The 14,239-nt window shown below is 52.8% G+C and overlaps 1 protein-coding gene across 1 annotated transcript; it reads left to right on the top strand.

The window, feature by feature from the left end:
- Window positions 1-3,749: 3,749 nt before the first annotated feature.
- LOC135461212 (zinc finger protein 239-like) lies at window positions 3,750-13,067 on the top strand. Its single transcript, XM_064738208.1, has 4 exons — window positions 3,750-3,801; window positions 3,977-4,058; window positions 4,148-4,419; window positions 12,616-13,067. Exons 1-4 carry the CDS (start codon window positions 3,750-3,752, stop codon window positions 13,065-13,067), a joined length of 858 nt encoding a protein of 285 aa, XP_064594278.1.
- The last annotated feature ends 1,172 nt before the right edge of the window (window positions 13,068-14,239 follow it).

Here is a 14,239-nt window from a genome sequence, read left to right as displayed (position 1 = left end):
CTCTTGTCCTCTGGGAATCCAGTAGGCAAGCTGCTGCTGGTGTTGCAAGGCTCAGTTTATATCCAGGTAGAAATGCTTGGTTCTTCCCCCTGGGCAGAGCATCCCACAATGGGTGGTACACTGGAAAGGGACCAGTAGGAAATGGAATTTTATCATTCCTGCAGTGACACTCAATGGCCCATTCACAGAAGATATCTTCCCTGGAGGGCGTTATCAGGGGTGAGTCATGGAAGAGATAAAGAACACTGCCCCACATATTTATAGCAGTTTTTGAAGATGGTGATTGAAAACATGCATTTGGTTATATTTTACATTGCAACATGAAAGAGTGGGGTAATCCCTGCTCAGGGGATGATCACCACCCCCCTTACCCAAACTGGTTCAGGTGTAAAACCCCCACCCTGGGAAGGCCACACACACAGGGGACAATGTCACACTTGTCCTGCCCCGGGGGAGGTCTCTGTCCCTTGTCAGGAAATGCCTGGGGGATCCCCCTCCCTCTCACCCCTGTGCCAGGGGGTGCTCGGGGCAGTCTCTGTCCCTCTCAGCCCAGGGGATGCTCGGGGGTCTCTGTCCCCTCACCCTGGGGGATGCTCAGGGGGTCTCCATCCCTCTGGCCTCAGGCAATGCCTGTGCAGGGCTGGGGACCAGGGGCTCTGTGTCCCTCTCACCGCTGAGGCTGCTCGGGGCTGGGGGGGCTCTCCAACCTTCTCACACCTGGGGAGGCCGGGGGGGTCTCTGTCCCTCTCAGTCCTGCTGTGACCCCACCCAAACATCATCGGGGTCAGAGGGACAGAGACACTCCCTAACCCCCAGAAGGGCTGAACCTGAGATTTGGTTTGGGGCTGAGGGTTTAGGAAGTGGCAGGAATTGGGGCTGGGCTTGGAGTTTGGAATGAGATTTGGATTAGAGCTGGGATGGGGGTTATGGCTAGACATGGGATTGGCTTTAGGGCTGGGGTTGAGATTGGGTCTGGGGCTAGTCGAGTCTGGGACTGGGATGTGATTAAATACAGAGCTGGAGTGTGTCTATATGTGGAGTGAGACTGAGACCAGGATTAGGGTGAGGTTTGGGACTAAGCTTACCCAGAGCAGTACAGGGGGGATGTCACTGCGGGATGGTTTGGGGAAAATCCTGGTTTGGAGAAAAACAAGGTGTGAATGCCTTGTGCTGAGGATTCCTCTCACCCAAGTTCATCTCTACAATTCACCTAATGCCCATAAAAACCTCCAAAAATCAAGAGTGAATCAAAAAAGCCACCAGGAGTTCCCTCTTTCAAGTCTCATTCCTCTGTTGTTCTGGTGGTCCCCCATCTCAGGGCTGCTGGGGATCTCATGGGTCCTGGGCATCCCCCTTCTCCAGAGTCCTGCTTACAGATTCTGGGGGGTTTTGGGTTCCCCCTCTCCAGCCTCCCCCCAATCCAGCCACTTGGGGCTCCCCCCTCTCCCCACCATCCTACACTGGTTTAGGGCAAGTTTGGGAGAAAACCTCCAAAAGAGGTTTCCTCTAGAAAGCAGATTCAAGCAGCTCCTCCCCCAGCTGGTTCAGGAAAATATTTCCTTGGAGAAAAGTGGAAAAAACCTCTTTATTTAACAGGCAAAGCATTCACCAACACAACAAATGAACAATATTAAACAATAAAACATAAAGAGGTTACAAACTCACAAAGTCCCCCTGTGGGAAGTAGCTCAGCTCACTCAGTCTCTTATCAGTCTCTTATCAGTCGCCCCAGTGCTGGAAATTCCGTGGCCCAGGCCTAACCCAGTGGGCCACAGGTGCGAGCTGCTGGTGATGTTCTGGGTGTTCAGTCCAGAGCAGGTTTAAACAGCTCCAAAGAAAAAGAAAAAGAAAAAAAAAGAAAAAGAAAAAGAGCAGTCCAGGGAACTTCTCTTCTTCAGTGAGCTAAAAACTAACTAATAGCAAAAGAGAGCTCTGTCCCGCTGTCTGTCTGTCCATCCTGTCCATCCAGGAGCCGTAATGTGGAGGAGTGCAGTTTCTGAAAAAGGGCTGCCGCTTCTTCTTCCTACACTTCACGCTCAGAACCAGCATTAAAGGTGCAGAACTCATTTCTGGGCTAAACAGAACAATGGGGGTACGAGCATCATGAAGTCACCCCAGGACACACCCCTGTCAGGGTCAGAGGGTCCCGTCCCCGCCTCATCTCCGGGCTGCCAGGGGTCCCCCAGCTCCGGTATTGCCCCTTCCCCTCTCCCTGCCCCGGGGGTCCCCGTTCCACAGCCCCAGCTCTCACGGGGATCCCCAAAACCAATGTCCTGCCCCGTTGGTACCGGGCCATCCCCACGTGGACCACCTGGGACACTCCCGAGGGGCGATCGCAGCTCCTCTGCCCCCAAAAAAGCTCCTCTTAGGGAGCCTGGAGATATCCGGGGCTTCAGTCCAGGATTTGCCTGCTCTGAACACTCTCCAAAAAAATCTTTCTGGAGGCCCCAGGTTGGAGTTATTTGGGAATTTAGCTACTTGAGCTCGGCTTCCTGTAGGACTTTCAACAGACTTGTGTTCCTCACCTTGGAGTAAATGAACTTTATCAGTCTATCTGATATCATTTTTTTCCCTCTCCTCCAGTGATTTTAACCAACTTTTCAAGGAAGGACAACAAATTTTTTTTTTTTTCAGTGGCCACCCACAACAGCCATTTTCCTCATCATTTCTCCCATAAGTTCCAAAGGAGGAAGGAGGGACTGTTTAAAAGTTTCCAAGAGTTCCTTCAGAAAGAACCACAACCTCCTCACAGAAGGGAACCATGCTGTTGTCAAAGGCACTTGAGGTCAGACAACAGTGCCTAAACTCACTGTGCCAAAATAATGTCACAATCTGGTTAAGAAAATTGTTAGAGAGATGCCTCTGCCCCAATTAAGATGCTAATGAGACCAAATCCAAAATGAATTTTATTAAACAGTAAATGTGAGGTAGAGAGAGAGATGGAAGGAAAGAGAAAAGGGGGGAGAGAGCAATGGAGTGACAGGGACAGAGCCCTCCCCTGGAGGGGGCCAAGTGTGACACTGTCCCCTGTGTGTGTGGCCTTCCCAGGGTGGGGGTTTTACACCTGGGCCAGTTTGGGTAAGAGGGGAGGTGTTCACCCCCTGAGCAGGGATTACCCCACTGCTTCAGGCTGCAATGCAAGATGTAATAAAATGCATGTTTTCCATCACCATCTTGATAAACTGCTATGAACAAGTGGGGCAGTGTTCTTTATCTCTTCCATGACTCACCCCTGATAACGCCCTCCAGGGGAGATACCTTGTGCTAATGGGCGATTGAATGTCACCATAGGACTGATAAAATTCCATCATCCCATTGTGGGATGCTCCACCCAGGGGGAGGATCCAAGCATTCCTACCTTGATATAAGGTGAGTCTTGCTATACCAGGAGCACCTTGCCTGCTGGATTCCAATAGGACAAGAGCTCCATAACCACCACTGGACCTTCAGAGAAAGACCAAATCCTTCTACAGGATCACTGCTTTGACAGAATCACGTTCTTCACTCCAACAGGACTGCAGCCACCATTTAATGGGACGGCTTCCACGACCCTGACCAGCAGGTTATATCCTGACCCTGTCAGTTTAAGGCACTGTTTCTGTATCATTGCCTTGATCTTAATTTTCTTATTAAATTGTAATACTGGCTTAGATCCTCCCCAGAATTGCCTTCAAACCAGTATAAAAAACAATGTGCTCATCTGTTGTTTTCCTCCCAAAACAGGATTTCCCATCCCCAAACCTTGCCAGATGGAGGAGGTGGCTGCAAGGAAAAAGAACATGCCCCAGGAAGCCCAGGCAGGTGAGAAGGAAGCCAGTGCCCATTTTCCCCTCTCTCCTCCTCCATCTCCCAGGCCAGCATAGCCCCTGGCTGTAGGACAACCCCATCCTTATGGGGATGCACTGGGGGGAATCTCCTTCCCCTTCCCTCTGGCGTTGGGGCAAATCCCATCTTCTCCTTGTCCTTCCTCCCCCAGACAAGAAGCTGAGGATGGAGACCCGGGAGGGCAAATCCCCACAGCAGAACCTCGTTGAAGAGGCCATTTTGAATGACTCCCAGTGCAGAATTCCACTGGGGAGGAAAATCCCCAGAGATCTCACAGGAGGAGGGGGTCCAAAGCCAGCCCAGGGTGCTCTGAGGAGGAAAGACCCACCCTGAGCCAGGAAGGTGGACAGAGCTTCAGCCAGAGCTCAGAGCTGGTGGCTCATGGGCAGCTTCATGATGGGGAGAAACCCTACAAGTGCTTGGAGTGTGGGAAGAGCTTCAGGCTGAGCAGCACCCTGATCCAGCACCAGATGATCCACACTGGGGAATGGCCCTACAAGTGTGGGGAGTGTAGGAAGGGCTTCAGCTACAGGTCAGAACTCATCAGGCACCAACACGTTCACACTGGGGAGAGGCCCTATGAGTGTCCCCAGTGTGGGAAGAGCTTTACCCAGAGCTCGAAGTTAACAAAACACCAACAGAGTCACCAGTAAGGGAAGTCCTGCGAATGCCCCAACTGCAGAAGGAGCTTTGTGCACTGCTCCAGCTTCATCCCCCATGGAGGTCTAATGTTGGAAAGTACCTGGTGATCCATGTTCCCTGTGATCCATGCTGGGAAGACACCTGCCCCTATTCCTTCTCCTGTCAATGACATGGTGTGGAACTGAAACAGCCACCATGGATCCTCAAACTTGTGCAGGGCCCTTAGACTTCTAAAATTCCTTCTAAGAGAGGAGAATGGGAACAGCTGTATCCAATCCAAGCCCCAGACTTTGTCAAAGGTGTAAAAGATTGGACATTGGAATTGAACTTAAACGCTATTTGTCCCACAGGATTAATCATAGAATACCCGATAAATTTCTATAAATACAGCTCTGATTTTTTCTGATCATGATTAGACAGAATGGTTCATTTACACCACAGAGTAAATGAAAAAAATGAGTTATTGCTACAGTCTTAGGTGGTCTGGATACAATCTTCCCCGAGAGAGTCTTGTGCCAATGGGTAGGAACCATGAGAGCAACAGCACACAGACATACAGACACACAGATACATACAGACACACAAACACACACACACACACAGAGAGAGAGAGAAACGCTGAAAGTGTCCAGAGGCCAAAGAGAAAGGACTGTCCAGGTTATAAATGGAGGGAAAGAGGGTGCAATGGAGAGCACCAGAGATCCAATGCTCTGAGGGCTCAGGGGTGGTACACAGGGAAGGGACCAGTAGGGAATGCCAGGGTAGATGGAGAGAGTTACACACCAATGGGAAGGGAGAACTCACCAGAACATGAACATATTCGTGTAAAAGGGGTAGAGAAGGCCAATAGAGAGGACAGAACTGGGACAAATTAACACAGTGCTGCAGAGCACCACGGGGAAGTCTCTTTTCTCACCCTGAGCTGTGAGGAGTGCCCAGAGCCTGTGGTGTGTCTTTCCAGGGCATTGCTACTGCCTTTTCCCTGGTAGGCTCACAGATTTGCGCAGTTGTGCAGTGTCACAATGATCTCCTTGGTTCTGCAAACCTTTCTGTGGCTGCTGCGTAACAATGGACCTGTGGTACCGTGAGGCTCCATAGCGTCACCATGGTCCCTTTGGTTCCACAAAGACCTGCTGGGACATGATGGACCCTTGGTTCCATGAGGTGTCTGGCTTCCAACAGCCCCTCACAGACCCCTATGGCCTCTCAGAGTTCCCCATGGCCCATCATGGCCTCTCAAGGCCCTTCATGGCACCTCATGACTGATGGCCCCTCACATCCCCTCATGGCCCCTCACAGCCCCTCTCAGCCTCAGGCCCGGGGCTCCACCCAAGGCAGGAGAACAGGTTGGGCCCTACTTGTTCTGCTTTCATTTCAGTCCCTTCACAGCCACGAGTGCAGAAAGGCTGAAATGGAGCCTTTCCCCAGCGTTTCCCTCGGGGTTAACTGCGGGCTGAAGCTCTGTGCTGGCCCCGGCCCCAGTGCCACCATCCCTGCAGCCGCCAGGCCTTTGCTGTCCCCCCGTGTCCGTTCCCTGTCCCCGAGTCCCGCCCGGCTCTGGCAGCAGCAGCAGCCGCAGCGCAGGGGGCGCCGGCCCGGCCCAGCCGGGGCTCCCGGCCAGGAGCAGCAGCAGCGCCGGCCCCTTCCCGCCTGCTCCTGCCTCGGCTCCCAAGGGCTTTTTCCAGCTCAATTCTGGAGCACAGCAACCAGCACCCACACACAGCCCTGACTGCTCAGGGCCTGCCTGTGCTGCCCTGAGCCAGCCCTCAGAGGAAGAAAGGATCGGGTTCCAGCGCTGTTTTCAGTGCTCTTTTACTCACCCTGAGCTGAGAGCAGGAGGCTGCTGGTGCCTTTGCCTTGGGAATTGCAGATCATGGCTGCTCCTGGCCCTCTTCTGCTTGCAACCTGAATTTTATCCATAAAAATGCAAGTGCCTCTTTCAGTTGGTGCTACCCATGGTGCTTTCATGACGGTGAAGTCCGTATTTTTGTCACAGGCATAAAGATCAGCAGATACTGGAATGCTCACCAGCGCCTGAACACTAAGAAGAGGGGAATTAAAGCTTCACAGGCCACATTTGCAGGGCTCAAACAGAGCCCTGTTGCTGGCGTTGTTGAAATAGAATAAGCTGACAGAGGCTGTCACAGAATTTGCCTCTGCAATGTGGAATTAAATCAAAAAATCCAGCCGGAGAAACAGAAACCAGAACTTCTCAACTCGCTTCATTGCTCCTTCCCAGTAGCAGGAAACGCAGATGCCCAGAGGTGTTTTGCACTGCTGCTGCCCCCAGTTTGAGCCCAGGCTCTGCCCAGTCCCAGCGGGAACCTGAGCCCAGCCCAGGGAGCTCAGCGCACGCGGGGCCAGGCCCAGAGCCCTGGGCACGGCCGCCCATTGCGGGGCAGTGGTGCAGACGGAATGTCCTGCAGCCCAAACCTCCTGCTCCTGCCACACAGCGCCAGCCTTCTCCCCCTCCTCCTCCTCTCCCAGCACGGCACAATTTCCAGCTCAGAGGAGGCTTCCCCAGACAGGGCTCCAGCTTCTGTTTCAGCCTGAGTGTCCCTGCAGAGGAGCAGGGCATCTTTCAGCCACTTCCACAAGCACAGGCTTCTCACTTCATAGGGAATCTGGGATGCAAATGGCCTTGCTAAGAAAGCCAAAAGAAGAGGGAATGGATTAGTAATTATTAGAAAAATTCACCCTTCTATCAGGCAAGGTTCACCCTGTCATTCCCTGCAATTCTCCTTTTCAGATTGTTTCAGTCAGCTGCTCTGAGAGGTCCATGTTGTTCTGGTGCTTATAATGAACTGATTGTGCTCTTGATTTATGCACCAAGACACCAGATGTGGAATCATCCACACTGAATTTAAACTCCCTCTGTCAGAGCATTTTCACATTCCAGATAATTTTCAAGATGTCCAGTGACAGGTTGGAATGATCATCACACAACTTTCCACTTGTGACTGCAGGCTCTGGAGATTCTTTCTCTGCATTCAGCCAGGCTTGTATTCCCTAACAATTCTTTGTACCACCTCCTGTTTTCTTAGCCTGGGAACAGTAACAATGAAAACCTCACCAATGGCACAACTCCCCAGTCCACCAGGAAAAGAAAGGACAAGCTGTCAAGTCCCCAAAACCTCTGTCCTGCTTTGCTGCAAGAGTCCTGCCGCACGCACAGTGTGGAAAGCCAAGAGAAGCTGCAGGTGGTGGCACATCTTGCAACAGGAGTTACACTTCATTCTCCAGGAAAGGTTCTTGAAAAGAGCAGACGGGATTACAGAGAAGATTCCTGGAAAACTGAAACAGCTTGAAATGAAAATTGAAAGAAACAATGCAAAATATTTTCCTCAATTTATTTCTATGCTCCCTTTTCCATCTTGCACTACTTTCCCTTCCAGTTATTCCAAATGTATCTCACCTCCGAGATCGGTGACTTAGTGAGTTTTAGACACTCTAAAATACCATGACCTGCACAGTTTGCCTTCCCCTGTTTTTGTTGGAAAGCAACACTGGAGCCATCAGTGCAGTGCTTGGGTCGGGCACGAATCCTGCAGGCAGGGAATGTGCCCCGGCAGTGTGTGACCCTCAGCAGGGACAATGCTCAGCAATCCTGCAGGCAGGGAATGTGCCCCGGCAGTGTGTGACCCTCAGCAGGGACAATGCTCAGCAACTCTGCAGGCAGGGAATGTGCCCCGTCAGTGTGTGACCCTCAGCAGGGACAATGCTCAGCAGCGTTGCTGTGCTCGGTCTCCATGGAACCATCACAGCCCCCGCCCTGCTCCAGAGCCCCTTGGCAGGGTGGGCTCCTGCCCTGGCTCTGTGTGCCAGGAGCCGGCAGCGCTGGGTGCAGGGAGCCCGGGGAGGGCACAGAAACACTGGGTGAGAAATGCTGGGGCACAGCGAGATGGGCGAGTGCAGCCAGCCAGGGCAGAGGAGCAGCACGCACAGGGGGCACAACCTGCAGGACAGATGGCCAGGGGGAGAAAACAACAAACTTCTCAGGAGGGTGGAGAACAAACTTTTAGTTGCAAACTTCAGAGAATGACATACTTGGGATATGTGAAAAAACATGGAATTACAGTAAATCATAAATCTCTGACTTAGCAAACTCTAACCTGTCCAATTGCAAGTTAACCAGATTTTTAGAAGAGGAAGTCAGGAGAAGAGAGAGAGGGAGAGAGAGATCCACAGTCAGCCTTGGATCTCAGCTGCTGTGAGATCCGGGGCCATGGGACGTGTCAGTGTCACACCCGTGTCACAGCCAGACCTGCTCTGGTCCCTGTCTCAGGTGGGGTTTTTGGGGTGCCAGGGGCTTGGCAGCCACTTTGGGGCTGCATCAGAGGCTGCAGTGGCTGGGGTGGGGCAGTGACCACCCCACCTATGCAGAACTCTCCCTGCCCCCAAACACACACTGGAGATGTCTGGGGCCGTTCATCATTTCTCTGCTCTCCAGCACCGAGGCAACAGACTCTGGCTACAGCTCTGAGCTCGTGCCCAAGGCAACCACCCCTGGCAATGGGGGTCCATGGAGCTGCTCTCAGGAAACCCCCAAGAGCTGGGGAATGCCCCAAAACTGCCTCAGAAACATGAGATACCTCAAAATCTCTTCAGGAATGTGGATTATTAAAAAACTCACTCAGTGACAGGCTCTCCCTCCCTTCATCATCCCCAAACTTTGGCTGTCTCACTCCAGACCCCAGCCCACCTCCCCTGTCCCAACCCCAACTGTTCCCACCACTCCTGGACATCACGACCCCCTTCCCAAGACATATTTCCCCCATTTCCCACCTCCCAAACCCCATTCCACCTATCCTGCCCCACCCAGCCCCATCTCACCCCTCCTGATTTGCATCCCACTTCACCCAATCCTCTTCCAACCCTATTCTGCCCTGAGAGGCTCAGTAATTGAGTAATTTTGCGGTGGGATTGAGTAGTTTTCTGTGGCATTGAGCAGTTTTGAGCTGACAAATCTATCCCTCTCGTCTTTTAGATTGCCAAGAAATAAAGACAAACCAAATACCCCCCCCCATATCCTCTCAGATATCTCCCAGAATCCAAGATTCCCCCAAAACACAAGTAAAATGTGAGGCTTTAGATGCCTTTGATGAAATTGCTGATTTTGACCCCAAAATTTTCAGTATTTTGAATGGAGGGAGATTAATAAAAAGATAATGAGAGGCAAAGAAAAAGGAACACCAGCCACTTCCCACTGTGTATCAAAGGGAATGTGGGTCACCAGGGCTCTGAATAATGTGGGTCATCTGATGGGGTGGAGTTGGAGACGTGCATGAAGCTCTTCCTGCAGTTGGGGCTCTCACAGGGCTTCCCTTCCCTTCCCTTCATGGAGACATTCATAGGACCTCCCCCCAGTGTGGATGCACCAGCAGGTGACGAGGGTGGAGTTGTGCCTGAAGCCCATCCTGCACCCAGGGCAGCAGAAGAACCTCTCCTCTGTGTGAATCTGCTACTGTACAAGGAGGTAGGTGCTGGTCTAAAATCTCCTCTGACACTAGGGACACTCATAGGGCCTCTCCCCAATGTGGAATCTCTGGTGGACAACCAGATCAGACTTGTGGCTGAAGCTCATCCCACATTCCAAGCACTCGTACGGCCGATCCCCAGTGCGGATCTTCTGGTGGCAGATCAGTTTGAATCTCTTCTGGAAGCTCTTCCCAGTCTCCAGGCACTCATACGGCCTCTTGCTGTCATGAAGCTGCTCATGGACCACCAGCTCTGAGCTCTGGCTGGATCTCTGGCCGCCTTCCTGGCTCAGGGTGGGTCTTTCCTCCTCTGAGCATCTTGGTCTGGGTTTTCAGCCCCTCCTCCTGTGGGATCTCTGGGGCTTTTCCTCCCCGTTGGATTCCTGTGCTTTGAAGCCACCCAAGATGGCCTCTTCCACAAGATTCTGCCACAGGGATTTGTCCTCCCTGGTCTCCATCCTCAGTTCCTTCTCTGGGAGAAAAAGGACAAGGAGAGGATGGGATTTGCCTCCGTGCAGGAGTGAAGGGGATCCCCCCAGAGCACCCCTGGCAGGACGGTGTCAGCAGTGGGGTTGTCCTGCAGCCGGGGGCCATGCTGGGCTGGGAGATGGAGCAGGAGAGAGAGGGAAAGGGTCCCCGCCTCATCTCCGGGCTGCCGGGGATCCCCCAGCTCCGGTATCGCCCCTTCCCCTCTCTCCGCCCCAGCGGTCCCCAGTTCCACAACCCTGGCTCTCACGGGGATCCCCAAAACCAATGTCCCGCCCCATCGGTACCGGGCCATCCCCACGTGGACCCCCCAGGACTCTCCTGAGGGGCGATCGCTGCTCCTCTGACCCCGAAAAAGCTCTTCTTAGGGAGCCCGGAGATATCCGGGGCTCGAGTCCGGGATCTGCTGGCTCGGAACACTCTCCAAAAAATCCTCCCGGAGACCCCTCACTGGAGTTATTTGGGAATGTAGCTACTTGAGCTGTGCTTCTTGTGGGACTTTCAACAGCCTTGTGTTCCTTATCTTGGAGTGAATGAACCTTGTCAGTCTCGCTGATATCATTTGCTCCCTTTCCTCCAGTGATTTTAACAAACTTTTCAAGGAAGGACAACGAGATATTTTCTTTTTCACTGGCCACCCAACACAAGAATTTTCCTCATCATTAATCCCATAAGTTCCCCAGGAGGAAGGAGGGACTGTGTCCAAGTTTCCAAGAGTTCTTCCAGAAAAAACCACAACCTCCTGAGTGGAGGGAACCATGCTGTTGTCAAAGGCACTTGGGGTGAGAGAACAGTGCCTAAACCCACTGTGCAAAAATAACGTCACAGTCTGGTTACGCGAATTGTTTTAGGGATGCCTCTGCCCCAGTTAAGGTGCTAATGACACCACATTCAACGTGGATTTTATTGAACAGTAAATGTGAGGTAGAGAGAGAGATGGAAAGGAAGAGAAAAGAGGGGAGAGGAAGGGACAAGGGACAGAGACCTCCCCTGGAGCAGAGCAAGTGTGACATTATCCCCTGTGTGTGTGGCGTTCCCAGACAGGGGGTTTTACACCTGAGCCAGTTTGGGTAAGGGGGGTGGTGTTCACCCCTTGAGCAGGGATTACCCCACTGTTTCAGGTTGCAATGTAAGATGTAACCAAATGCATGTTTTCAATCCCCATCTTCATCAACTGCTATAAATATGTGGGGCAGTGTTCTTTATCTCTTCCCTGACTCAGCCCTGATAACGCCCTCCAGGGGAGATATCTTCTGTGAATGGGCCATTGAGTGTCACTGCAGGACTGATAAAATTCCATCATCCCATTGTGGGATGCTCTCCCCAGGGGGAGGATCCAAGCATTCCTGCTGGGATATAAGCTGAGGCTTGCTACACCAGGAGCAGCTTGCCTACTGGATTGACAGAGGACAAGAGCTCCATAACCACCACTGGACCTCCAGAGGAAGACCAGACCCTTCTACAGGATCACTGCTTTGACAGAATCACGTTCATCACTCCAACAGGACTGCAGCCACCATTTAATGGGACTGCAGCCACCACCCTGACCAACAGGGTGTCAGGTTATATCCTGACTCTGTAGTTTAAGGCAGTGTTTCTCTATCATTGCCTTGATCCTTATTTTGTTATTGAATTGGAATTCTGACTTAGACTCTTCCCCAGGTTTGTCTTCAATCTGGTACAAAGCTCATTGTGCTCACCCCTTGTTTTCCTCCTGAAACAGAATATCTCATTCCTAAAACTTGGCCAGATGGAGGGAGACACCTCAAGGAAGAGGAAGATGCCCCGGGACACCCACAGGCAGGTGAGGAGGAAGTCAGTGCCCCTTTCCCCCTCTCTCCTGCTCCATCTCCCAGCCCAGAAAATCCCCTCGCTGCAGGACAATCCTGCTGCCAACACCATCCTTCCGGGGATGCACTGGGGGGATCTCCTTCCCTTTCCCTCTGGCACAGAGGGAAATCCCATCCTGTCCTTGTCCTTCCTCCTCCAGAGGAGGCGCTGAGGATCGAGATCAGGGATGACAAATCCCCACGGCAGAACCTCATGGAAGAGGCTGTTTTGAGCAGCTCCATGCGACAGGAATCCAGTGGGGAGGAAAAGCCCTGGAGATCTCCCATGAGGAGGAGGGGCTCCAAACCCAGTCCAGGATGCTCTGAGGAGGAAAGACCCACCCTGGGGCAGGAAGGTGAACAGAGCTTCAGCCAGAGCTCAGAGCTGGTGGTCCATGAGCAGCTTCATGATGGGGAGAAGCCCCACAAGTGCTTGGAGTGTGGGAAGAGCTTCAGACAGAGCAGCACCCTGATCAGCCACCAGATGATCCACACTGGGGAATGGCCCTATGAGCGTGGGGAATGTGGGAAGGGCTTCAGCTACAGATCCAACCTTGTAATCCATCAATGCATCCACACTGGGGAGAGGCCCTACGTGTGTCCCCAGTGTCAGAAGAGGTTTCAGAGCAGCTGCAGTCTCCTCTCGCATAAGCGGATTCACACCAATGAGAGGCCCTTCTGCTGCCCCAACTGTGGAAAGGGCTTCAAGCACAACTTCACCCTCATCACCCACCGGCGCATCCACACTGGGGAGAGGCCCTACGACTGTCCCCAGTGTGGGAAGAGCTTCACCCAGATCTCTATCTAAACCAGACACCAATGGAGGCACCTGTAAGGGAAGCTCTGCCAATGCCCCAATGCAGGAGGACTTTTGTGCACTGCCACAGCTTCATCCATAATTGGAGGATCCATGGTGGGAAGAGCCCTGGTGATCCAGTTTTCATGCTGGTCCATGCTAGGAAGACACCTGTCCCTTTTCCTGCCCCTGCCAATGACATGATGTGGGATAGAAGATGATGAGGGTCTGGCAAAGGCTCTGTCATTACATTCACTCCCACCTCAGGTCATTGCCAGGGACAGGAAAGGGACTCTCTCTCTCTCTCCCACCCTAAGGAGAACATGTCCTTTCCAGGCAGGAGGAAATACGTGGCCAGGCAGACCCCGTGAGTTGTGTTTTAGTTTTCCCTGTACACAGTTTTATTTATACACTCTGTTACCAATATTGTTTCTGTTCCATTTGTTCTTATCTCCATGCTGTTCCAAATAAATTGCTCTTTTCCCAACCCTAGTTCTTTGCCTTTTGTGCTTTCCATGGGAGGCGGGAGGGCAGCGATGGCAGCACAGTTTTAGCAGGTGCAGGATTTTGTGGAGTCCCATTCCTGAACCCTGGCCCATGGAAACCGAGCATCCCAGCTGGTCCCAGCCCTGGTGGCCATGGCAAAAGCCTTGGGAGCAGGTCCCTGGCTGGGGCTGTGGGAACCTCTTCCCTCTGGTGCCCAGGGACAGGAGTGGAGGGAATGGCTGCAGCTGAGTCGGGGCAGGCTCAGGTTGGATGTCAGGAAAAGGTTTTTGCCCAGAGGCTGCTGGGGCCCTGCCCAGGCTCCCCAGGGAAGGGTCCCAGCTCCAGGGCTCTCTGAACCTCAGCAGCGTTTGGACAACACTGCCAGGCCCAGGCTGGCATTTTTGGGGTGTCTTGTGCAGGGCCAGCAGTTGGACTGGAGGATCCTGATGGGTCCCTCCCAGCTCAGCCAATTCTGTGGTTCTGGGATCCCATGAGCCTGGGGATGGGGCTGCCAATTGTTGCCATGGCAACGTGCTCTGGCTGCAGGCCTGAGCTGGTGTCCATGGCAACCACCCCTGGCATGGGGTCTCCATGGAGCAGCCAAGGGACTGACCATAGCAACAGGGGGCTGGTGATGGTTTCCATGGAAACTGACCATAGAAACAGGAGGCTGTTGACATTTGCCATGGAAACTGACT

The sequence above is a fragment of the Zonotrichia leucophrys genome, unplaced genomic scaffold, assembly GCF_028769735.1.
Source record: "Zonotrichia leucophrys gambelii isolate GWCS_2022_RI unplaced genomic scaffold, RI_Zleu_2.0 Scaffold_221_82808, whole genome shotgun sequence".
NCBI lineage: Eukaryota > Metazoa > Chordata > Aves > Passeriformes > Passerellidae > Zonotrichia > Zonotrichia leucophrys.
The sequence above is the reverse complement of the archived record's forward strand: the minus strand, read 5'-3'. Positions and strand labels throughout refer to the sequence as shown.

Bases quoted from the DNA above. Each gene is read 5' to 3' on its own strand.
- LOC135461212 (XM_064738208.1), top strand. From the start codon at position 3,750: ATGGAGGAGGTGGCTGCAAGGAAAAAGAACATGCCCCAGGAAGCCCAG. The intron at 4,059-4,147 runs GTGCAGAATTCC...TGAGGAGGAAAG, and splicing joins GCCATTTTGAATGACTCCCA to ACCCACCCTGAGCCAGGAAG. The intron at 4,420-12,615 runs GTGGGAAGAGCT...TGGGGCAGGAAG, and splicing joins GCCCTATGAGTGTCCCCAGT to GTGAACAGAGCTTCAGCCAG.